The sequence below is a fragment of the Rutidosis leptorrhynchoides genome, chromosome 5 (genome assembly GCF_046630445.1).
Source record: "Rutidosis leptorrhynchoides isolate AG116_Rl617_1_P2 chromosome 5, CSIRO_AGI_Rlap_v1, whole genome shotgun sequence".
In the NCBI taxonomy this organism is placed as follows: Eukaryota; Viridiplantae; Streptophyta; class Magnoliopsida; order Asterales; family Asteraceae; genus Rutidosis; species Rutidosis leptorrhynchoides.
In genome coordinates this window covers 72,251,799-72,274,151 of record NC_092337.1, presented here as the reverse complement: position 1 = coordinate 72,274,151, position 22,353 = coordinate 72,251,799, and the positions used below count along the sequence as shown (strand labels likewise).

Here is a 22,353-nt window from a genome sequence, read left to right as displayed (position 1 = left end):
ACTTTTCTTGCTGTGAGTTGAGGCCCATAATGCCCTCCTGTTGGTCCTGTGTGACAATCGTTTAAGATTTGACTAGCTTCATCCCCGAATACACATCGGCATATTATTCCATCGGGACAACTTTTAAACAAATGTGGATCTTCCCAAAAATAGTGTTTTATATCACTAAAGAATTTCTTTCGTTTTTGGTACGACAACCCTTTTTCAAGGAATCCACATACTAAGTAGTTTGCATAGTCTGAAAACCATGGAATTTCACTATAATCTATCTTCAATAGATATTCATCAGGAAAGTTATCTTGTATGGCTGATTCATTTAGAACTTCCAATTCAGGATTTTCAAGATGAGAAAGATGATCAGCGGCGAGATTTTCTGCTCCCTTTTTGTCTCGGATCTCAATATCGAACTCTTGTAAGAGTAATATCCAACGGATTAATTGTGGTTTGGCATCTTGTTTCGAAAATAGGTATCTAAGAGCAGAATGGTCGGTATAGATCACCGTTTTAGCTAGAACGAGATATGAACGAAATTTGTCAAAAGCAAAGACAATAGCAAGGAGTTCTTTTTCAGTAGTTGTGTAATTTGTTTGTGCTCCTTGTAACGTCTTACTAGCATAATAGATAGGTTGAAATCATTTTTCAATCCTTTGTCCTAAAACGGCTCCCATTGCAAAATCACTTGCATCGCACATAAGTTCAAACGGTAGATTCCAATTTGGAGTTATCATGATCGGCGCATTAGTGAGTTTCTCTTTAAGAATATTAAAAGATTTGATGCATTCATCCGAAAAGATGAATGGAGCATCCTTTTCTAGGAGTTTATTTATAGGAGTGGCAATTTTAGAAAAATCTTTTATGAAACGTCGGTAAAAACCGGCATGCCCTAGAAAACTCCTAGCTCCTCTAACATTTGTGGGATGTGGAAGTTTAGCAATTACATCTACTTTAGCTCTATCCACTTCAATTCCTTCTTTTGAAATTTTATGACCAAGAACGATGCCTTCTTTAACCATGAAATGGCATTTCTCCCAATTAAGTACTGGATTTAATTGTTCGCATCTAATAAGCATTCGTTCAAGATTGACTAGACATGATTCAAAAGTATCACCGAAGACTGAAATGTCATCCATGAAAACTTCCATGCATTCTTCTATCATGTCGTGAAAAATCGCTATCATGCACCTTTGAAAGGTTGCAGGGGCGTTGCAAAGTCCAAATGGCATGCGTTTGTAAGCAAAAGTACCATAAGGGCACGTGAACGTGGTTTTCTCTTGGTCCTCGGGTGCTATTGGAATTTGAAAATATCCGGAAAAACCATCAAGAAAACAATAGTAACTATTTCCGGCTAATCTTTCCAACATTTGATCAATGAAAGGTAAGGGAAAGTAATCTTTTCTGGTGGCGTCATTTAATTTTCTATAATCTATACAAACACGCCATCCTGTTACAGTCCTAGTAGGAATAAGCTCATTTTTCTCATTTGTGATGACAGTCATGCCACCCTTCTTAGGTACACATTGAACTGGGCTTACCCATGGACTATCAGAGATTGGATAAATTAAACCTGCATCAAGCAGTTTAATAATTTCTTTCTTAACAACATCTTGCATATTAGGATTTAGTCTTCGTTGGCGTTGCATATACGTTTTATGACCTTCTTCCATAAGGATTTTATGTGTGCAATACGAAGGACTTATTCCTTTAATATCATGAATCTTCCATGCAATAGCTGGTTTATGAGCTTTTAGCACAGAAATGAGTTGAGATTTTTTATTTTCCGTAAGAGAAGACGATATTATTACAGGTAATTCAGATTCACCATGTAAATAAGCATATTCCAAATGGTTTGGAAGTGGCTTTAACTCTAATGTTGGTGGTTCTTCTATCGATGATTTATATCGATATCTGTCTTCCTATTTTAACATTTGAATTTCTTCTGTTGTTGGTTCATATCCATTAACCATGAGTGTAGCTAACATTTTAGCTTCATCAATTGGTTCAGTTCCTTCTCCTAAAGAACATTCTCCCGTTCCTTGTAATTCTGGAAATTCTTCTAACAATTCTGCATGTGAATCTATAGTTTGAATATAATAACATGTATCATCTGCAGATTGCGGTTGTTGCATGGCTCTATCCACAGAAAAGGTAACACTCTCGTCCTCTATACTTAGGGTTAGTTTCTTACCGAACACGTCTATTATTGCTTTAGCCGTGTTTAAGAATGGTCTTCCTAATATGAGAAGAACTCGAGAATCTTCTTCCATGTCTAGAATAACAAAATCTACTGGAAATACTAAAGTACCAACTTTAACTAGCATGTTCTCCATTATCCCTCTAGGATATTTTACTGATCGATCGGCTAGTTGTATACTTATTCTTGTTGGTTTCAATCCTCCAAGGTCTAGTTTAGTGTATAATGAATATGGCATTAAATTTATACTAGCACCTAAATCTGCCAATGCTTCTATTGAACTAAGACTTCCCAGAAAATATGGAATTGTGAAACTTCCTGGATCAGATAATTTTTCTGGTATCTTATTCAACAGCACTTCAGAACAATTAGCATTCATTGTTACAGCCGAGAGTTCTTCCATTTTCTTTCTATTTGTGATTAGATCTTTCAAGAATTTAGCATATCTAGGCATTCCTGAAATCACATCTATGAAAGGAAGATTGACATTTATTTGTTTAAACATATCCAAGAATTTGGATTGCTCGGCTTCAAGTCTCTCTTTTCTCATTTTACTCAGGTAATGAAGTGGTGGTTGGTATGGTTTAACATAAGGTTTTTCCTTAACTGTGTTATCTTCATTAACCTTTTTAACTACCTGTTCTTTTTCCTTATCTTGTTCAGATTGTGGTTCTTGTAGAGTAGGAATAGCGTCATCAGAAATTACAGGCATTTCAGGTGGTTTAAGTGTAATACCACTTCTTGTGGTAATGGCTTTAGCCGTTTTATTCCGGGGGTTAGCATTTGTATCACTAGGTAAACTTCCCGGTTTTCTTTCAACTATCAACCTTGCTAGGTTGCTCACTTCTTGTTCCAAATTTTAAATAGAAGCTTGTTGATTTCTAAATGCTTGAGCATTTTGTTCATTCGTTTGTTTCTGAGATGTGAAAAATTGAGTTTGAGATTCAACTAGCTTTGACATCATATCTTCTAAATTTGGCATTTTATCATCGGTTTGTGGTGGTTTGTTTTGAAAAATAGGTCTTTGCTTATTGTAAGTATTATTAGATACTTGTTGATTGCTAGGACCTTGTTGGTTGTTGTGTTATAATTCTGGTTTTGATTGTAAATTGGTCTTGGCGGTTGATAATTTTTCAGATAATTATTTCCAGGCCTTTGGTTTATGTATGAAATATTCTCTCTTTGTTCCATTGTTTGTTCAATACTGAGACAATCTTTTTTCAAATGTGGTCCTCCACACTGCTCACAACTAATTCGTATTGAGTGAATATCTTTAGTCATCTTTTCCATTCGTCTCTCGGCAGCATCTAACTTTGCAGAAATGGAATCAAAGTCATGGCTAGAATCGGCTCTAGCTGCTTTAGATGATCTAACGATATCTTTTTCTTGGTGCCACTCATGTGAGTGGGAAGCAGTGTTATCAATAATTTTGTAAGCGTCAGTTGCGGTTTTCTTCATAATGGAACCACCAGCTGCTATATCGATGTCTTTTCTTGTAGTGATGTCGCATCCTTGGTAGAATATTTGTGCTATTTGATAAGTGTCTAAACCATGTTGCGAACATCCTCTCAATAACTTTCCAAATCTTGTCCACGCCTCATATAGAGTTTCATTTGGCTTTTATGTGAACGTAACAATTTCTCCTTGAAGTCTCACGGCTTTAGATGCCGAAAAAAATTGTTTAAGAAAATTTTCAACTAAAACATCCCATGTATCAATCGCCCCTTCAGGTAACGATTCCAACCAATCTTTGGCTTCTCCCTTTAAAGTTCAGGAAATAACATGAGATATATCTGTTCATCCTCCACTTCTCTTATTTTAAATAGAGTACAGATCCTATTAAATGTACGAAGATGTTCATTTGGATCTTCCTTCGGCGCACCACTAAATTGACATTGATTAGTTACCATGTGTAGGATTTGTCCTTTGATTTCATAATCTGGCGCATTAATGTCTGGTTGAGTAATTGCGTGACCTTGGCCAGTGCGTTTAGCTTTCATTCGGTCTTCCATACTTAGAGGTTCCAGATTTTCCATGATTAGAATGGTTGAATCTGAATCATTAGAGGATTCTGATTTAATGGTTTGTTCCTCGACAATCTCTGTTTGAATGATTGGTGGTTCCGGAAGAAAGATTAATGGTTCAGGATCTCTGAATTGTCCCTGAATATCCTCCGAATTCTCAATTGTGAGGTCGGGTTCAAAAAATGGATTATCGGAAATTTGAATTGGAGTACTTGGTCGACTTGATGAAGATTCTAAAGAAAAATCAACGGCGACAATATTGGCTAGATGTCTTGATCGAGTTACAGGTGGTGAACGTATAAAAGGTGGTGAACGTTTTGCTCGGTGCATTCACTGAATATCCTATTAGTTATAAAAATAAAAATTATATAAGTTGTCAAATTAATAGACTTTTCTGATTTTTCCCACGTTTCGAATAGCCAATAGATATAGCAGGGAGCCAGAACCCTTTAAATCGGAAGCTCACAACTCAGCCACTAACAAATCCAACTATTACTACGAACCATAAAATTTTGGATGCCTATCAATTTAACCGCTTAAAATAATTTTTCGTTTTGAATTATTAGAGAAGTAGAGAAAATTCTAAATCCTAAAAACTAGAACGTCGAAAAGAAAAAGAAAAAGTGCGTCGAAAAACGTCGAAAACTAAAAGGTCGAAAAATAAGGCGTCGAAAAATAAAAATAGAGTAGCGCGTCGAAACTTAAAAAAAACTAAAATTTATAAACAGCGTCGCAAAATTCTAAGGCACCTAAATCTTAGTCTAAAGAAAAAGCACTTAAGGGATTTTACGGCAAAGCCTAAGAATCTAAAAATAAAAATAAACTACGGCAAATACTAGTCTTAAAACTAATTACGAGCGAAAAATATAAATATTACGAATAAACGATTAAGAAGGTACGAAATAAAAATAAAACTTAAAGTTGTATAAAAATTTTTTTTATAAAAATATTATTTTTATATTTTTTTTTATTTTATAAAAGTAATAAGTTTATAAATTAATAAAACTAATTAAAACTAAAAATATAAAATTAAATAAACTTAAAACTAATTAATATTAAGCCAAAACCTAATTATAATTAATTATATATAATTATAAATCCTAAATCGTAATTAATGCTGTACCAGGTCAGGCGTGTCAGAGGGGCTCCGTGAGTGCGGATTTTCGATACTCCCAAACTCCGCGAGTGTGGAGATTACAGTTTCAAATGAGGTGTAGGTCGAAAATTTGCAGGTTCAAATGTTTTATTATATTTTTTTTTATTTTACTTTTTTTTATTTTATAGAAAATGTTTTATAATATAACTAAAACTTATATTTTGAATAAAAATTACTTATTAGTATTTTATAACTAAAAATATTTTTTTTAAAGACTTAAAGATATATATTTTTTTATATTTTTATATTTATGATATTTTAAAAACTTATGTAAATATATTTTCACAAAAATAACTTAAAAACTAATTTTTTTTATAGCGTCTCGCTTCGGCGTTAAGTGTTGTTCCCCGGCAGCGGCGCCAAAAATACTTGATGTTAAAGCAAAGGGGTACTAAATACTATAATATTTTACTCGGAAATACTATTAAATACGATACAATTTTACACAAGTTATTTATTTATTTATAGAGTGGATATACCTAAACCTTGCTACAACACTTATAGGCAGTGTACCTAATCGTACAGTAGTGTAGTTTTTAGTAAGTCCGGTTCGTCCACAGGGAACTAGCCAAGTTTAACGCAATTTTTTTAAAACTAAATTTGTATATAAATATGTATATAAATATAAGAAGTATTATTATTATTATTATAAAAGGGGGTTTTTACCGTTTAATGACCGGTTTGTCGATTTAAAAACTTAAGTCGCAGTTAAAACCTAATGTAAAATATTAAATATATAAAAGACTTAATTTAAAGCGTAAAGTAAATAACAATAATTAAAGTGTGATAAATTAAAGTGCGATAAATAAAATGACAATAAATAAAATTGCGATAATTAAAAAAATACGATAATTAAAATGACAATAAATTAAAGTGCGATACTTAAAAGTGCAATTAAATATGAAATAAAGGAATTATGCTTATTTAAACTTACGTAATCATGATGCTCGACGTGTTGAATTTAGTTTATCACCATGGGTTAATTATCCTTTGTCCTGGATTATTCAATATGTCCATACGATTTTGTCCATAATAGTCCATCAGTCATAAATATAAAGTGCGAGAGTCTTCGTCAAATTATCCTTATACCCGAAGTCAAATATTCCAACTAATTGGGGATTCGAATTGTAACAAGGTCTTAATACTTTGTTTAATGAATACACCAGGTTATCGACTGCGTGTAATCCAAGGTTTTATTACTTTGTTAACATTACCCTTGAATGTAATCCACCCCTGTTTCAACTAGTCCATTAACTATTAATCCAATTCCGTGTCCGGTAAAATGAACAATTATTGGTATTTATAGATATCCCGCCCACCGTACCCGATTAAGCGTATGTGGTTATTTATAGATACGTCAAATTAAAATCTTTATATTAAATTAACGAGGTATCGTTTAGTTAATATAAAGCCCATTAATAGCCCATAGTCTAATTTCCACAAGTGTCGTTCTTTTATCCAAACTCCAATTATGGTACAAAGCCCAATTACCCAATTTTAATATTTAGCCCAACATCACGATTACTTCGGCATTAAATAAGCATAATAATAACTTAGCTACGAGATATTAATTTAAAAAGGTTGAACATAACTTACAATGATTAATAATAGCGTAGCGTTACACGGACAGAATTTCGACTTACACACTTACAACATTCACTAACATACCCTTATTATTATTAAATTAAAATTAAAATTATAAATTATATATATATATATATATATATATATATATATATATATATATATATATATATATATATATATATATATATATATTACGTAGAGATTGAGAGATAGATTAGAAAAAGGTGTGTTTTCGTTGTGCAGAATTCGTTGCCTTTTATAGGCCCACATTTTACTGTGCAGCTCCGCGAGTGCGGAGTTTTTACCCTTCTAAACTCCGCGAGTGCGGAGGTTCGCATTCCAGCTCACACAAATTGGATCATAGGCTGCCGACGTTTATTTTTATAATATATAAATATAATATATATATATATAATTTACATAATTAATTATATATTATATTATATTTATATACATAATTAATTTGTAACTTTCGGTCCATTGCGTCGTGCGTTGAGAGTTAATTCATGTCCTGGTTCTGGTTTTTCGAACGTCCTTTTGTACGATTTAATAATTTGAACTTTGCGTTTTGCGGCTCGTACTCTTGTACTTTTGAGATGTTTCTCATCAATAATTTGAACCTCTTTGATTGTACTTTGTACTTTTTAGCTTTTTGGTCGTTTGCGTCTTCAATTCGTCGAATCTGCCTTTGAATTCACCTTTTATTATTTAAACGAATGTCACTTGTAAATAGGACAATTGCAACTAAAAGCTTGTCTTTCTTGAAGGATAATGCTATGAAATATATGTTTGTTTTTAGCATTATCACAACACCTCAAAACACTGCATACAGGAACTGTCCCTATTTTTAAGAAGAATGTTATTAACAAATTTTCAAGAATCACCAAAGCAAATCTACCACTACTGGAATTTGTAAATGCTCTAGATTTCAAACAAAAAGTTATCAGTTTTATACCATTACCATCTCGTCCGACCCAACCATATTGCGACTTGTGCAGTAGGAGAAAATAGCATAACATAACATAAATAGATAAAGAAACAATAAAAAAAAGTGGTCGAACATACTGCAGGATCGAACGGTTTTCCAATTGTTGGTAACAGCAACACGTAAACTCCTCATAATTTCAACAAACTTTTTATAAATCCCCTGATAACTCGCATCGATCTTTTCTTGATCTGTTTCAAGTTTCAACTATTTTTTTGCTCTCTCGTAATTATCAACCATAGGTAGAAGACTCTCAATTACTTGCCCATGAGCATTTGTCCGTACATTAAACCTTTCTTTTTCTGACATTTTTTAAAAATTATCAAAATCCTCTTGTAACAGAATATATATTTCTTTACCAGAACTTGAATCGGCAATGCAACCTTCTCCAGTAATTGATATTTTTTCATTGATCCTCAGCCTGATAACACGTAAACTCCTCATAATTTCAACAAATTATATAATGTGCAAAGACAAAGAATGTATCAACAACATCTAATTTAATGGGAAAAATATCAAAAAAGTATAACAATACATACCACCGCTAAGAAACTCGTGGTAACGTCAGCGCCCTTAATTCCTAAGGAACTCTGGAATTTCTATGGTGCCACCTTCTATGCAGCCTGGCCACACTACATATTGACACAGTTTATGATTCAGAACCGTTGCAAAACTCAAAATCTGATATTTAACGCACAGTGGCAATATCTGCCCAAATGAACACCTGAACCCAATAATACAATGAACCATATCTTGCCCTTGTCTTCCCTATTAGCAAAGAATGGCACAAAGATTACTAAAGCATGAAAACAAACACCTCAAAATAGAAGTTGCGGTATTGATTTAATAAAATTTCACAGCTACCACCTTTATTGGATGATGTTATGTTACAGATGTGTTTGTCCATATATGAATGAAAGATAACAGTTCCAATTTAACTTGAAGTCACACTAATTTTTTTTTCCTATTTTGAATAGCATATTATATTTGTGATTATCATTGACAATCAGTTTTGAGTTTTGTGGGTCATTCCTGCTGCCATAAAACTGCATCTACTTCATCAGCAAAATCAACATTATTTAATCCAGGTATCTGCAAGATTACGCTAACTCATTTAAATTTAAATTATATATTATATAAAAGAAACTTATAGATTATAACATAGCAATTGATGAACTGCTATATACTTTAGGATCTGTTCTAGCATGAGGGTTAGTTTCGATCTAATTGAAGCCCGCCTGTAATGGTGAATTTACATGAAGGTTCATGTGATGACCCGTCCAAATCCACTTGGACGAATACATCATTTATTGATTTCATAGTGAGGTTTTGACCTCTATATGATACGTTTTGTAAACATTGCATTCTTTTGAAAAGGCATACCATAAATGAATATATAAATCCAAGGTTTTCGACGTCTGATGATTTCTACGTATAGACAATCACCGTATATAATAGTTTACAATACTACATCCGTTGACAATGCAGTCAAAATAAGATACATGGTGATGATTTTGTGAATGCAAAGTTTTCTTGAATAAAGCATGTATGACTCCATGCACATCGCTTGTATAACGTATAAGCAAACAGCGGAAGACTTCTAGGAACCTGAGAATAAACATGCTTAAAAGTGTCAACACAAAGGTTGGTGAGTTCATAGTTTTAATGTTGCACATAATCTGTATATAAAGGTGAATCACAAGTTTTCAGTTGTTTCATCCAGAAATGTTTATCAAAATATTCTACGAAATTGAGCACCCTGGTAACTAAACTTAACGTATATAATTTATACCCTTTGTATAATCATCTTAATAATACACGCAAACCAACGTGTACGCTTCTCAAATAGCATACGTCCGTTAAAAGGCTAGTGCTCTAGCTCGGACCGGGATATCAAGCCCTATGGATCCATATACTACTACTCGCGCCCACCAGTTCTTATAACTGGTAGTTACTAGTTACCAAAGCTAAGGGATTTTCGGTTCAAACTCAGTGTAGAATTTAGTATATAATTGTATCCATTGCGTTTAAAATAAAGTGCATGTATTCTCAGTCCAAAAATATAGATTGCAAAAGCAATTAAAAAGGGAGCAAATGAAACTCACCTTAGCAGCACATAAGGTCATTCACTAAAATGTGACTGAAACTCGGAATGCAAAATTAATCGTAGATCTCAACCTAGAGAACATATGTTGGTCAATACATGTCTAATAAGCTAGGTTGAGTCATAGTGTATCACAATCCTAATGTTCGAGACCGACATGCAAAAGTTAACAAAAGTCATCTCAAAAGTCAAACTGACCCAATATGATCTTTAAATCTATACATGTTTATTAACATAGTATAAGTCTTGATAATTGAACGAACTTATAGTTTATCAAACTCAAAATATTATTTATTTCAGGAGCTATATTATATTTGAATTATCATGGCAATTAAACATGTTTTATTATTTCATATAGTTTTCCAATACTTATAAAATCAGATTATAGTGTTTATAAAGCTTTAAAACATGATAAGACAGTCAACTTTGACAATTGATCAACAAAACAAAACGTGCCTTATATAGAAATTCATTTACTCGATTAGTAATATTTGAAAATCCAATTTATCAATCTTATAAACAAGTTGTTTAAATATCAATTGCAGATTCAAAAGCAATTTCAATTAATGTTAATCATAATTCAGTTGACCATATCTTTTAATCCGTTCATCGAAATCACGCGATTTCTAAATGAAAAGTTAATAATTTTTCGTCAGCTTTCCAAAAACATGCATATCATATACTTTATATCAGTAGCATATGTATCAAATTCGTGATTCATCATAAACTATCTAACGACAAAATTAAAGCATACAAACATGCATAAACATATATACTCGAGCACTAGACATGGATACACTATTAATATATAAAAGATAAGATATGAATGCTCACGTATCAATATTGTGATTCAATATTGTAGGAAAGTACGTAGACGCAACGGAGATGATAAACACTAGGTTTGACTTGCGAACAATACTCATGAACATTACCCATAACTTTCGTAGCTACAACCCATAGTTTCCTTAGCTCTATCCCGCTCGCAAAACCTATTTTGAAATAACTCGCTCATGACCTCGTCGTAGTATTTTATGTATACTACTAAGAATAATACTCATACTACTAAATAATAATAATACGATTAATAATAATATTAATTTTAATAATAATAATAATAATAGTAGTAATAATAATAATAATAATAATAATAATAATAATAATAATAATAATAATAATAATAATAATAATAATAATAATAATAATTATAAATATATACAGAGAGTTGAGAGATTTAGAGATAGAGTGATCAGAGAAATGAGAAACGAGCTCACTTTATAGATCTTTCCTGGATTCCATAGCCATGCGATCGCATGGCTATCAAGCCACATTCCCATGCGATCGCATGGGACTAGATTACAGCTCACAATTGATTTATCGTGTAGCTTGTCGACATATTATTTAATTATATATAATATATTTAATTTATATAATTAATTATATATTATATTATATTCACGTGCATAGTTGACTTGTAATTTTTGGTCCGTTGACTCGTACGTTGTCACTCGACTTATGTCCCGATTCCGGTTTCTCGAATGCGTTTTCGTACGCTTAGAAAACTAGTACTTTTCGTTACGCGAGGTGTACCTTTATCAAAAATTAAACTTAATCATTGATAAACTATGTCACTCGAAGTGTAGCTTTAATCAATTAAGTGTTTTGGTTATTGCTTCTATAAATCATCGTCTCGTAGTATATACATATACATATATACATTTTCATTTTGAAATAGTGTTTACTGTAGCAAAGTTACTGTAGCAAATAGTGATTTTTGAAAACACTGTAGCTTTTCGGGTACTGTAGCAATTCGAAAATACTGTAGCAAATTAGTGTTTTACTGGTTCATCTTAAACGTCTTAATTAACTTATCTAAATATCAATCGAATCAATAATCGAATGTTACTATCGTTTACTAAATAACTTGAAATCATATATATATATATATATATATATATATATATATATATATATATATATATATATATATATATATTGTTCTTGAATCTTCAAGAACAGTCAAAGAATAATTGATTACATGAATATAGTTCCAAAACTTTGTGACTCAACATTACAGACTTTGCTTATCGTGTCGAAAACATTAAATCATTTAAAGATAAAGTTTAAATTTGGTCAAAAATTTTCGGGTTGTCACAGTTCACCCGCTTAAACTTTAGACTACCTGCATTTTGCTATTACCATTAATTTAGCAACAAAAGATTCATAGACTAATTCAATTTCAAATATATAAGCTTCTGAATGCGTTGATGAAACAGACATACAAACATATAATTCAAACTGACTTAGCAAATTTGAGATGACAAAAAATAATTACAGCAGATATATCATTCAATCAATAATCATTAACAATGGAACATAGGGCAAAATTAAAGAAATCGAATTACCTCAGCAACAATAGCATCAACTGAAACCGAATTAAAAGGAGGACAAACAATAGGAGAAACAACCACTGCAGGTACTTTGAATGAAAACAAATTAAACCACTTTAATCGATAACAAATTCAGAACTAAAACAGAAGATCTCGAATTAAAATTTACTATAAATTGGTGATATTTGAAAAACAGATTGACCGAAGCACCAAATCAGAGATGATATTGAAAAAATCGATTGATCGGAGCCCTAAATCAAAAATACTCACACACGAACCACTCAATCAAAGATGATATAAAGAAAAAATAACGATCTGAGGATTAAATCAAAGGTACTAACCCGCGATTAATGTATGTTCTGGAAGAGAGTAACCATTTTGTTTCAGGAATCGATTAGGGTTCGTGAAAATGGGGTGTATGGTGTAAGTGAAACTGAATAGCGTGACCCCTATTCGAGTTGTTTTACTCCCGTAATTTTATTCTATAAGGGTATTATGGGAAGTTTTGTGAGAATGCAAATAGTTATAAGGTTATAGGTTGATCCAATGGTTATCAAGTAAGGGCAATGGAGGTCATTTTTTTGATCTAATGGTCCGTATTCAATAATGCTAAAAAAGTATATCTCAATTTTTCTTTTCTTTTAATGTATAGTATAGATATAGATAGATATAGATATAGATATTTCCTTTTAATTCATACATAATATATTTCCTTTTAATTCATACATGAATATAAACATATAAGTATCTCTTCATATTAGTACACAAAATTGATTCTACTAGATACTAATTGTCAATTCTGGATGAATGATGAATAATAACCACGCTAATGTCATGCATGACCTCATAAGTCATTTATTTTTTGATGGGCATAACATAAAGAATTTAAAACTAGAAATACACTCATTCACTAATAGTTGTGGATGTATTGAAGATTGAAGGTTTTCTTAAAAACCTACTCAGTATTACTTCCTCAGTCTCATAATTATTGTCTCAGTTTGACTTTTTGAGTCTTTCTTGAACAACTTTAGTTGTAAATATGTTAATTTGTGTTATATAATATTTGATAAAAGTTATACCAATAAAAAACATTTTAAAGTCGAATATATTCATATAACTTTTCTCAAATATTTTAGAGTACGAATTAAAATATTTTAATTCAAAATTTAAAAAGATAGACTTTGAAAAGTCAAATGGAACCGTTATTTTGAGATGGAGAAAGAGTATACAACGTTGTAACTTACGAAGTATGTTGTAATACCCTCCACGCGTACAAAAAAAAATACACAATAACACTCCATAACAAGTGTTGCGTTTGTGTTGTCTGGCGCCAAGTCGAATGTCCAACGTCTTTTTTATACCGTAACGAATGTTCTTAGAAAATTATATAAATTTGCAAAAGAACATTAAATCGGTTAGAGCGGACTAACGGTTATACAAATGGCTTAATAGCTTCAACCTTCCTAATCACACCTAACATATACCAGTACTAATTATGTACGTATGATTAATAATTCACAAAAACCGAATTACATGTGTTCACACGTCACCTACCCAGACTTGCTATAAGTAGAAGTCAAAATTCAACCAAAATACTCATTTACCTGTTACCCAAGTTTCGTTATGCATATATTCATTTTGTGACCTAATAATGAGGACCTTACTTTACATTCTACATACTCTTTATATTTCTTATTTCTCAAACTAAAAAAATAATAATAATAATAATGACTGAACCATTTCATCTTCATAACCATAACCATAAAATCATCTTTTTTCATCTCATTTTCATGTTCTACTTCTTGTTCCCCATCTATACCTTATCACCAGGCCAATCTCTCTCAGTCGAAAACAACTACGACATTATACGATCACCAAACAAGCGTTTCACTGCGGGTTTTCATCAAGTCGGACTAAACGCTTACTGTTTCGCCATTTGGTTCTCAAACGATCAACCCACCACTGAAAACCGCACCATCGTTTGGATGGCTAATCGAGACGAACCGGTTAACGGGAAAAGCTCAAAGCTTTCTTTATTGAAAGATGGTAATCTTGTTTTAACAGATGCTGATCAATACATTATTTGGTCAACTCAAACAAAGTCAAAGTCAACTTGTAACTTAAAGCTTCATAACAATGGTAACCTTGTCCTTCATGAACAAAACCAAATTCTCTGGCAAAGTTTTGATTATCCAACTGATACACTTCTTCCAAATCAAAAATTAACTAAAGACACACAACTAGTTTCTTCAAGAAGTTTAACTAACTTTTCGTCCGGTTTTTATAAGCTTTTTTTCGATAGTGATAGTATTTTACGTCTTCATTATGACGGGCCAGAAGTTATAACTAATTTCTGGCCCGACCCCGCTTTAAGACCATGGGAAGTTGGGAGGTACCAATATTTATATAGTCGAAAAGCGAGTCTTGATTCTTATGGTAGGTTTAATTCATCCGATGGTTTAAGTTTTTTATCGAATGATTTCGGAATTGGGCCACAAAGAATGATGAAAATTGATATAGATGGTAATTTAAGAGTTTATAGTCTTGTTGAGTATCAAAAAAGTAACAAATGGGAAGTTCAATGGCAAGCTGTTTCTCATTCTTGTAGGGTTCATGGCATTTGTGGACAAAATAGTCTTTGTACTTATTCTCAAAATTTAGGTAGAAGTTGCACTTGTTTACATGGTTATAAGATGGTGAATTCTAAAGATTGGAGTTACGGGTGCGAGCCCGTTTTAAAGACTTGCAAGCCCGAAAATCAAGATTTCATCGAATTACGCCATGTGGAATACTATAGCTTTGATATTCGGTACCACGAAAACTACACTCTTGATGCTTGTAAGGAAGATTGCTTACATGATTGCAGTTGTAAAGGCTTTCAATTTGGATATAAAAATGACGTAGGAACTTATTATTGTTACATAAAAACTTCTTTATATAATGGGTACCAAATGGGCTTCTACAATTCGATGTATATCAAACTGCCGAAAACGTTTGTATCATCTTTTAATCAGACTTTTTTCAAACAAACGAGATTAGGTTGTGCAGCCCAGCCGGTTGTTACACCACTCGCACGATCATATGAGAAGAAACACGAGAACAAGCTGCTTAGGTATGTGCTTGTTTTGGGATGTGTGATCGGGTTTCTTGAAATCGTATTCATACTGTTTTTCTGGTATAAGAACAGTAGACGTTTAATTACACCTGATCAAGGTTATTTTCCTGTTGTGGCGTTTCGAAAGTTCAAGTACCACGAGCTGAAAAAAGCGTCGCGCAACTTTAAGGACGAGATTGGGAGAGGTGGTGCAAGTGTTGTTTACAAAGGAACGTTATCAGATAACCGAATTGCAGCGATCAAGAAGCTAAAGAACCTTACGCAACGAGGTGAAGGTGAATTTCAAGATGAAATTAGTACAATTGGCAGGCTAAATCATATGAACTTGATTGAAACATGGGGTTATTGTGTTGAAGGGAAGCATAGGCTTATTGTTTATGAGCACATGGAGAATGGATCATTGGCCGAAAACCTAGTTCGTGGTACGTTAGATTGGGAAAAAAGGATTGAGATCGCGAAAGGTACAGCGAAAGGGCTTGCTTATTTACATGAAGAGTGTTTGGAGTGGGTCCTACATTGTGATGTGAAACCACATAACATACTTTTGGGAGCGAATTACACTCCAAAAGTGGCGGATTTCGGGCTTTCGAAGCTAGTCGATAGAGCCGGGGTTTACAATTCAAGATTTTCGACAGTAAGAGGGACTCGAGGCTATATGGCTCCTGAATGGGTGTTTAATCTTCCAATAACTTCGAAGGTTGATGTATTTAGTTACGGGGTTGTGGTATTGGAGATGATAACGGGGCGGGGTCCAGGAGGAAAGAATAAGACGAGTGATGGAAATGGTCAGATAGAGCCCGGGGTTATTGAGTGGGTGAGAGATAAGGTACAAGAGTTTGGTCAAAGTCAAACTGGATCATGGGTTGAGGAGATTGTAGATGGGTCGGTACAGGGCGAGTTTGATTGGACCATTATGGAAAATCTGGTTAGAATTGCATTGCAATGTGTTGAGGAAGATATGCAGGTGAGACCTACAATGAGCCAAGTGGTTAACATGCTTTTGCATCCAAAAAATGATACATCTCTATTTTCTATGTAACTAATGAGTTATCATATTAAATCATCAAACAATGTATGGATTCTGGGTTTGTTTCATACATGCCAAGTAGTAATACAGCAAACATGCATGATAATTATCTCAATCAGAATTCAAGATTTACCATATTCAATAAAGAAATCAAAGTTTTGATGGGTATTGGAGACTAAATGGGCCTGCAGTGCAGGACAAAATCAAAGAAACTATAAGGACAGTTTTAGATGCCCTGCAATTTTAATTATGTACTACTCTTAAAAGCTTATTATCGTCTTACCAAACATTGTTAAACTTGTGTTGAACTAGATACACTGATCCTATTGTTTATGGTGAATAGTTTACAATAACGTTAGACAACAGATGAAAAACCCATAATCGATACATAACAAACAGAAGCACTCATGTAATTTCATTAGATTATAACCAAACTATAGATTTGTACACATCAAAGTATTGAAAAGGTAAAACAGTTGCAGTTCATTAGTCAACGGAAAAAATAAACCCTGTTGCTGATTTTAGACGAGCATATTCACTGGTGAATCATGAAGCTTCATTGTCCTGCTCTCAACCACCTGGAGAACACCTGGTTGCTCTGTCGAAAAAAAAGAAGATTAAAATTACGTTTACTAATATTGTGTTGTAAGTAAAATCAATGGAATACACTAAAGATCGTAGTAGCCATAGCCAGTAAACAGTAAAGTAAAACATCACCCGCTTGACTGCCCACTTGAACAAATTACACAAATGACACCAAACAGACACTACTTGCCCATAATGTTCCTTTTTTTTCAATTACCTTGTTACCCTTCTTTATGATCAACATTTGATCCGTTTATATTTATTTTTCTTTCAGGTGTAATATGCCCCCTACTTCAGTACAGTAATATATACCTATGTATCTTTCTTCATCTGTTCTGTTCAATGGATATTATACTTTTCTCGAGCAACCTAAGGCTATATGATAAGGCTATCGACCCTATATTATAACCACTACGATACCATTTTTTGACAAAACACTGAATCCAAAAATTATACAAAAAAATATCACAAGAGAAAAGACATCATACTTGAAAGTTCTTCAACTTGCTTGGGAGTTAGCTTAGCAGAAAATCCACAAGCTGCATGCTTGTAAGTGTACAGCAACGCCCCTTTTGCTGCGTCCTCACTATCAATTAGGAAACAAAATTAACCACATATATTAACAACTCATAATTCAAAAACATACAAATACACGCTTTTCCGCTTATCTATGATCTATCCCAGTAACAAAAGATAAAATCATAAATCTGGAACAACAAAAAAATCAAACCGTGAGGAGCGAATTCCTATACACTGTCTTCGCATAATTAAATAGTGACGTTTTTAATACATAAGTACTCATTCTTTTATATGTCACCAAACTTTTATATGTCACCAAACTATTCCATTTAAACTCGAAAGTTATAACCCCAATTCGTTCTAGTTTCTGTTTAAAACAATTAATTCGCTTTGCTATATGTTCAAAAGCCTAATTCCACTGCTATGACAAAAGCTGAAATCAACGAAGATCAAGTAACAATAACTTCCAAATTACCTGATTAACCAAATTCATAACATTAAAATCAAATTTTCATTTGTCTTCCAAACATATTTAACTTGATCAATCCAATCATTTTTAGAGAAAATATTGTTACAAATTCCGATGTTGAGAACCTAATTGGCTGATCTCATAGCAAAATGAATTTCAATTTTGGTACTAAAGCATCAAATCAACCTAAAATACAGTAACAATATATTACTTTGAATTAAACAACCTACTTTTGTCCAAATAGAAGGTAAGAAAGATCCTAATAACAAAAAAATTCAATCATCTTCCAAGCATTGATCAATCCTATACACAAACCTTCGTAACAATACATAACTTCTAATTGAATAACCTAATTGATCCTACAATAGTTCACTAAGTTCTTAACAAAATAATCATGTATATACAAAAATTCATACATATACCAAACTTCATTCACTCGATCCGTACACATATAATTATCATCAATTATACAAATCAGAGGTAGAGAGAGATAGTTTACCTGCCGAGAACTGAAGAGAGAGTACGAAGGTGATAGATTTCGAGTTCTTCGTCTACAGGTCGATCGGTGTAAACGATATGAACGGCTGATTCTACTGGAACTGACGCCGTTTCTGGAACTGATGATTTGATATCCGCCATTGATGTTGATGATATGGTGATGATAATAATGAATATTAGAGATAAAGTGACGAATAAGATGGATCGTTGAGCCATTTCTATACAAATATATAAATATATAGCTACAAAGATATAGATGGTCTGATAGAGATATTTTGTTTAGCTTAATGACGAAGACTCGAATTACGCGGGGCGGATATAGCGTGTAACAAACAACCTACACTTAAAAAACAAAACTTTGGATCAAATACTACTTAAGTGACCCGTAAATTCACGGGTTTGATTAAAAACTACTATATTTATAGGTTACTAAGTTAGTAGGAAAATATTAGAATTAATATTGTAGCATAACATACACCAATAAAAGCTTAAAAATATTGTAGCATAATATATGACTTACCTTGTTACTAAGAAAATATGTCTTTTAAAATCTTTTGATTAAGCTATCTATATGTTAAAAGATTAAGAATGCTACTCAATTTCAAAGCTAAGTATATAGAAGCTTAAAAACCTTTCGAAGAAGTTTTGGCATTAGACACGTGACATTTACCCGGGTCCATACCGCGTTATTTGACAACTAATTATCAAATAATAAAGGTTGTAACTTTCCACCATGTTCATAATGACAAACATATTGTTTCTCTCCATTAATGTGACCATGCTTCCTTAGAACCCCAACATCCTAGATATTTTCATAGAGCTTTCATACTGCAGAGGTAAATAACTTCATCAGTAGCTTCTAGTGCGGGTTCTACAGGCGAATCCGAATGGTCCATCTTCTTTTTGATGGCCAAAAACTATCATAATTGTAACTGTTATATAAATTTCAAAACTCAAAATTTGTATCAACTTTGTTGAATTGAATAATTAAAATTTCATTAATTTAGCATGAATCACTATCTTAATCAAAACAGTTCATATACTTCTTACATCAACTTAGCAAACTTATATTTTTTTTTAACAAAAAATGATATTATTTGAATTTGGAGAATACTTTATACCTCAGTTTAACTAACAAAACTCAATAGGAAGAAGAGATCCGAAAGAACGTAAAAACATATACAAACAAAATATATTAGTCATAGTTTCATAAAATAAATACTCGTAATTGAGTAACCTGAAAAAACTCTAAAAACTGAAGAAATAATAAACATAGATGAAAAACTAATCACATAGATCAAATATATAGTATAATAAATTTTGAGTTCTTGATTGTTGAGACCTCTAATCAAATGGGGAAGAATTTGGTACAAAAGATTCTCAAATATGTAGTATTGATTACTCCACATTTTCATCATACAATTTGAAGAATTTGAAAGATTAAAATAGCAAAAAAAAAAAGAAATCAACAAAAAGGTATCTAATCACATATTAAATTTACTTCCATGAATAAAATACTCATATCCCATTATATTTTAGGGCTTTTGTGATGAATGTGATGAAATGGATAAATGAGACAGAATGGAGATAAGGAGACGCAAAATTGAAACGGAATGGAGGTAAAGAGAAAAGCATTTATTTATTTAAGAAAATTAAATTAAACGGAATTGATAACCAACTTAATTTTTGGGTGGTGAGTAAGTCCAATGAGAGGAAAGTATTGTGTAGACAAAGAGTGTTGGAGAAGATGAGAAATTTTACCTTTCCAAAGCTCCAAAGCTGCATGCATAAAGACTCACAAAAAATTTAAATTAAAAATTTTAAGCAGTACTTTGGAAAGGTTTTATATATATACTATATAATTTTGTGTTTTTATTTTTAAATGAAAAGATATTGAGTACTGATGACATCATCAAATTAATTTAGGTACAATTTTAGAAGCATATGTTACAACATTGAAAGCATGTAATGACATCAGCGCCAACTCCCTTTTATTATATAACTAGTTAAAACCCGCGATTTCGCGGGTTTTATGAAATCACGATATATTAAGACAATCTCCAACAATGATAACACAAATAAACAATTAAACATTCTTAAAGTTCAAATTTGTAGAATTAGAAATAAAAAAATATTGTTCAAAATAAAAATATTGGACTTAAATTCGAAAGTAATAGTAATCAACGGTTCGTATTTTCAAATAGGTACGACGTATAACTTTGATGGCGGGGATATTGTAACTCTTTGGATGTTATTTTCAATTCTTCTATGTAGTTTCTCACATATTCGTTAATGTCGTTAATCGTTTAAGGTGGTCATGAATTGTGAATAATGGCATAGTTTGTTGCCTTGTGGTGAGTTTTTTTCGGATCTCCGACAAAGCCATTTCACGTAATTGGTCAGCCTGTTGAAACAACCCAACCCGTATTCCATACGATAATTTTTTTTTTATATAATACACATTTACGCGCCAATTAAATATGTAAACCATTTCACAAGTTCCATTTAAACGTACATCAATTTAAATGTTTACAAAAGGCACGAAGGCCATTAATTAAGTTTTATACAAGTTTGACCCACTACAATGATAGTTTATAATCCAAACGACACTCGAGCACGGTTTGGGGCTAAACTACCCAAAACGTTAGGCCAAACTTCAAAAGCTATGCCAAAAGCACCCCCTGTCAACATAAACGGGAGACAACTAATCCAACCGTATGCCCTTACCCTTGTCCAAGCCGGAACCTATAAAATGATAAACAACGAGAGGGTAAGCAATGCTTAGTGAGTGCAACAATTATACATACATATATATAACCTATCCATTTGCAATCACAATACCAAATACCTCATACGAACTTGTAACTCAAATAGCATGTCAACATACCCGTAACACTAACAAGTCGTACATTATCACACCACTTCATTAGCATATACTCAACTCAGTATATATATAATATGCTAAACAAAAACAACAATCTCAATATGGTTAACCAATATCGCTATGGTGCTACCGGCTCGTGGTTCACACCATACGCTTTTGAGTCATACTCGTTTATAGTGCTACCGGCTCGTGGTTCACACTCGATGCTACCGGCTCGTGGTTCACATCTTAGTTTATAGTGCTACCAGCTCGTGGTTCACACTCGATGCTACCGGCTTGTGGTTCACATCCTAACCCACACATGTTACCGCACTACCGGCTCGGTGGTTCGTACCATAACATTCACAAATAAATACGCTATATACACATACTGTCACGACCCTACTTTTTCCGTTATCTTTTCAGTTAATTATTTAACGACCGTTAACTGTTAGTGTGCCACGTCATTTCTATGACCTATATTATTATTTGTAATAATATATATATATATATATATATATATATATATATATATATATATATATATATATATATATATATATATATATATATATATATATATATTAATTATTATGTGTTATGTGAATATTTGTATTCATATTTTAATTTATACATTTCTACGTCTCGTGGATTTCCATCCGGCGAATCTATTTGGTTTTCAAACCAACGGATACGTTTTTGGGATATTTAAATCCTAAATATTTTAAATATGATATTTTAAGATCATATTATTATATAGTGTATTTATATTTATTTTTCGTCGCGCGTTTGTTATCTTTCCGGATTTTTAATCGCGTAAGTGCGTTTTCGCGTTTCGGGACT

The 22,353-nt window shown here is 32.4% G+C and overlaps 2 protein-coding genes across 2 annotated transcripts; one reads left to right on the top strand and one right to left on the bottom strand.

The window, feature by feature from the left end:
* Positions 1-14,145: 14,145 nt before the first annotated feature.
* On the top strand, positions 14,146-16,601 carry LOC139847848 (putative receptor protein kinase ZmPK1). Its single transcript, XM_071837577.1, has one exon. It carries the CDS (start codon positions 14,162-14,164, stop codon positions 16,586-16,588), a length of 2,427 nt encoding a protein of 808 aa, XP_071693678.1. The 5' UTR covers positions 14,146-14,161; the 3' UTR covers positions 16,589-16,601.
* A 358-nt stretch (positions 16,602-16,959) lies between these two features.
* On the bottom strand, positions 16,960-18,937 carry LOC139847606 (subtilisin-like protease SBT3.17). The gene is made up of 3 exons (XM_071837311.1): positions 18,649-18,937; positions 17,650-17,747; positions 16,960-17,174 (listed from the first exon to the last, which is right to left on the bottom strand). Exons 1-3 carry the CDS (start codon positions 18,861-18,863, stop codon positions 17,098-17,100), a joined length of 390 nt encoding a protein of 129 aa, XP_071693412.1. The 5' UTR covers positions 18,864-18,937; the 3' UTR covers positions 16,960-17,097.
* Between the last annotated feature and the right edge of the window lie 3,416 nt (positions 18,938-22,353).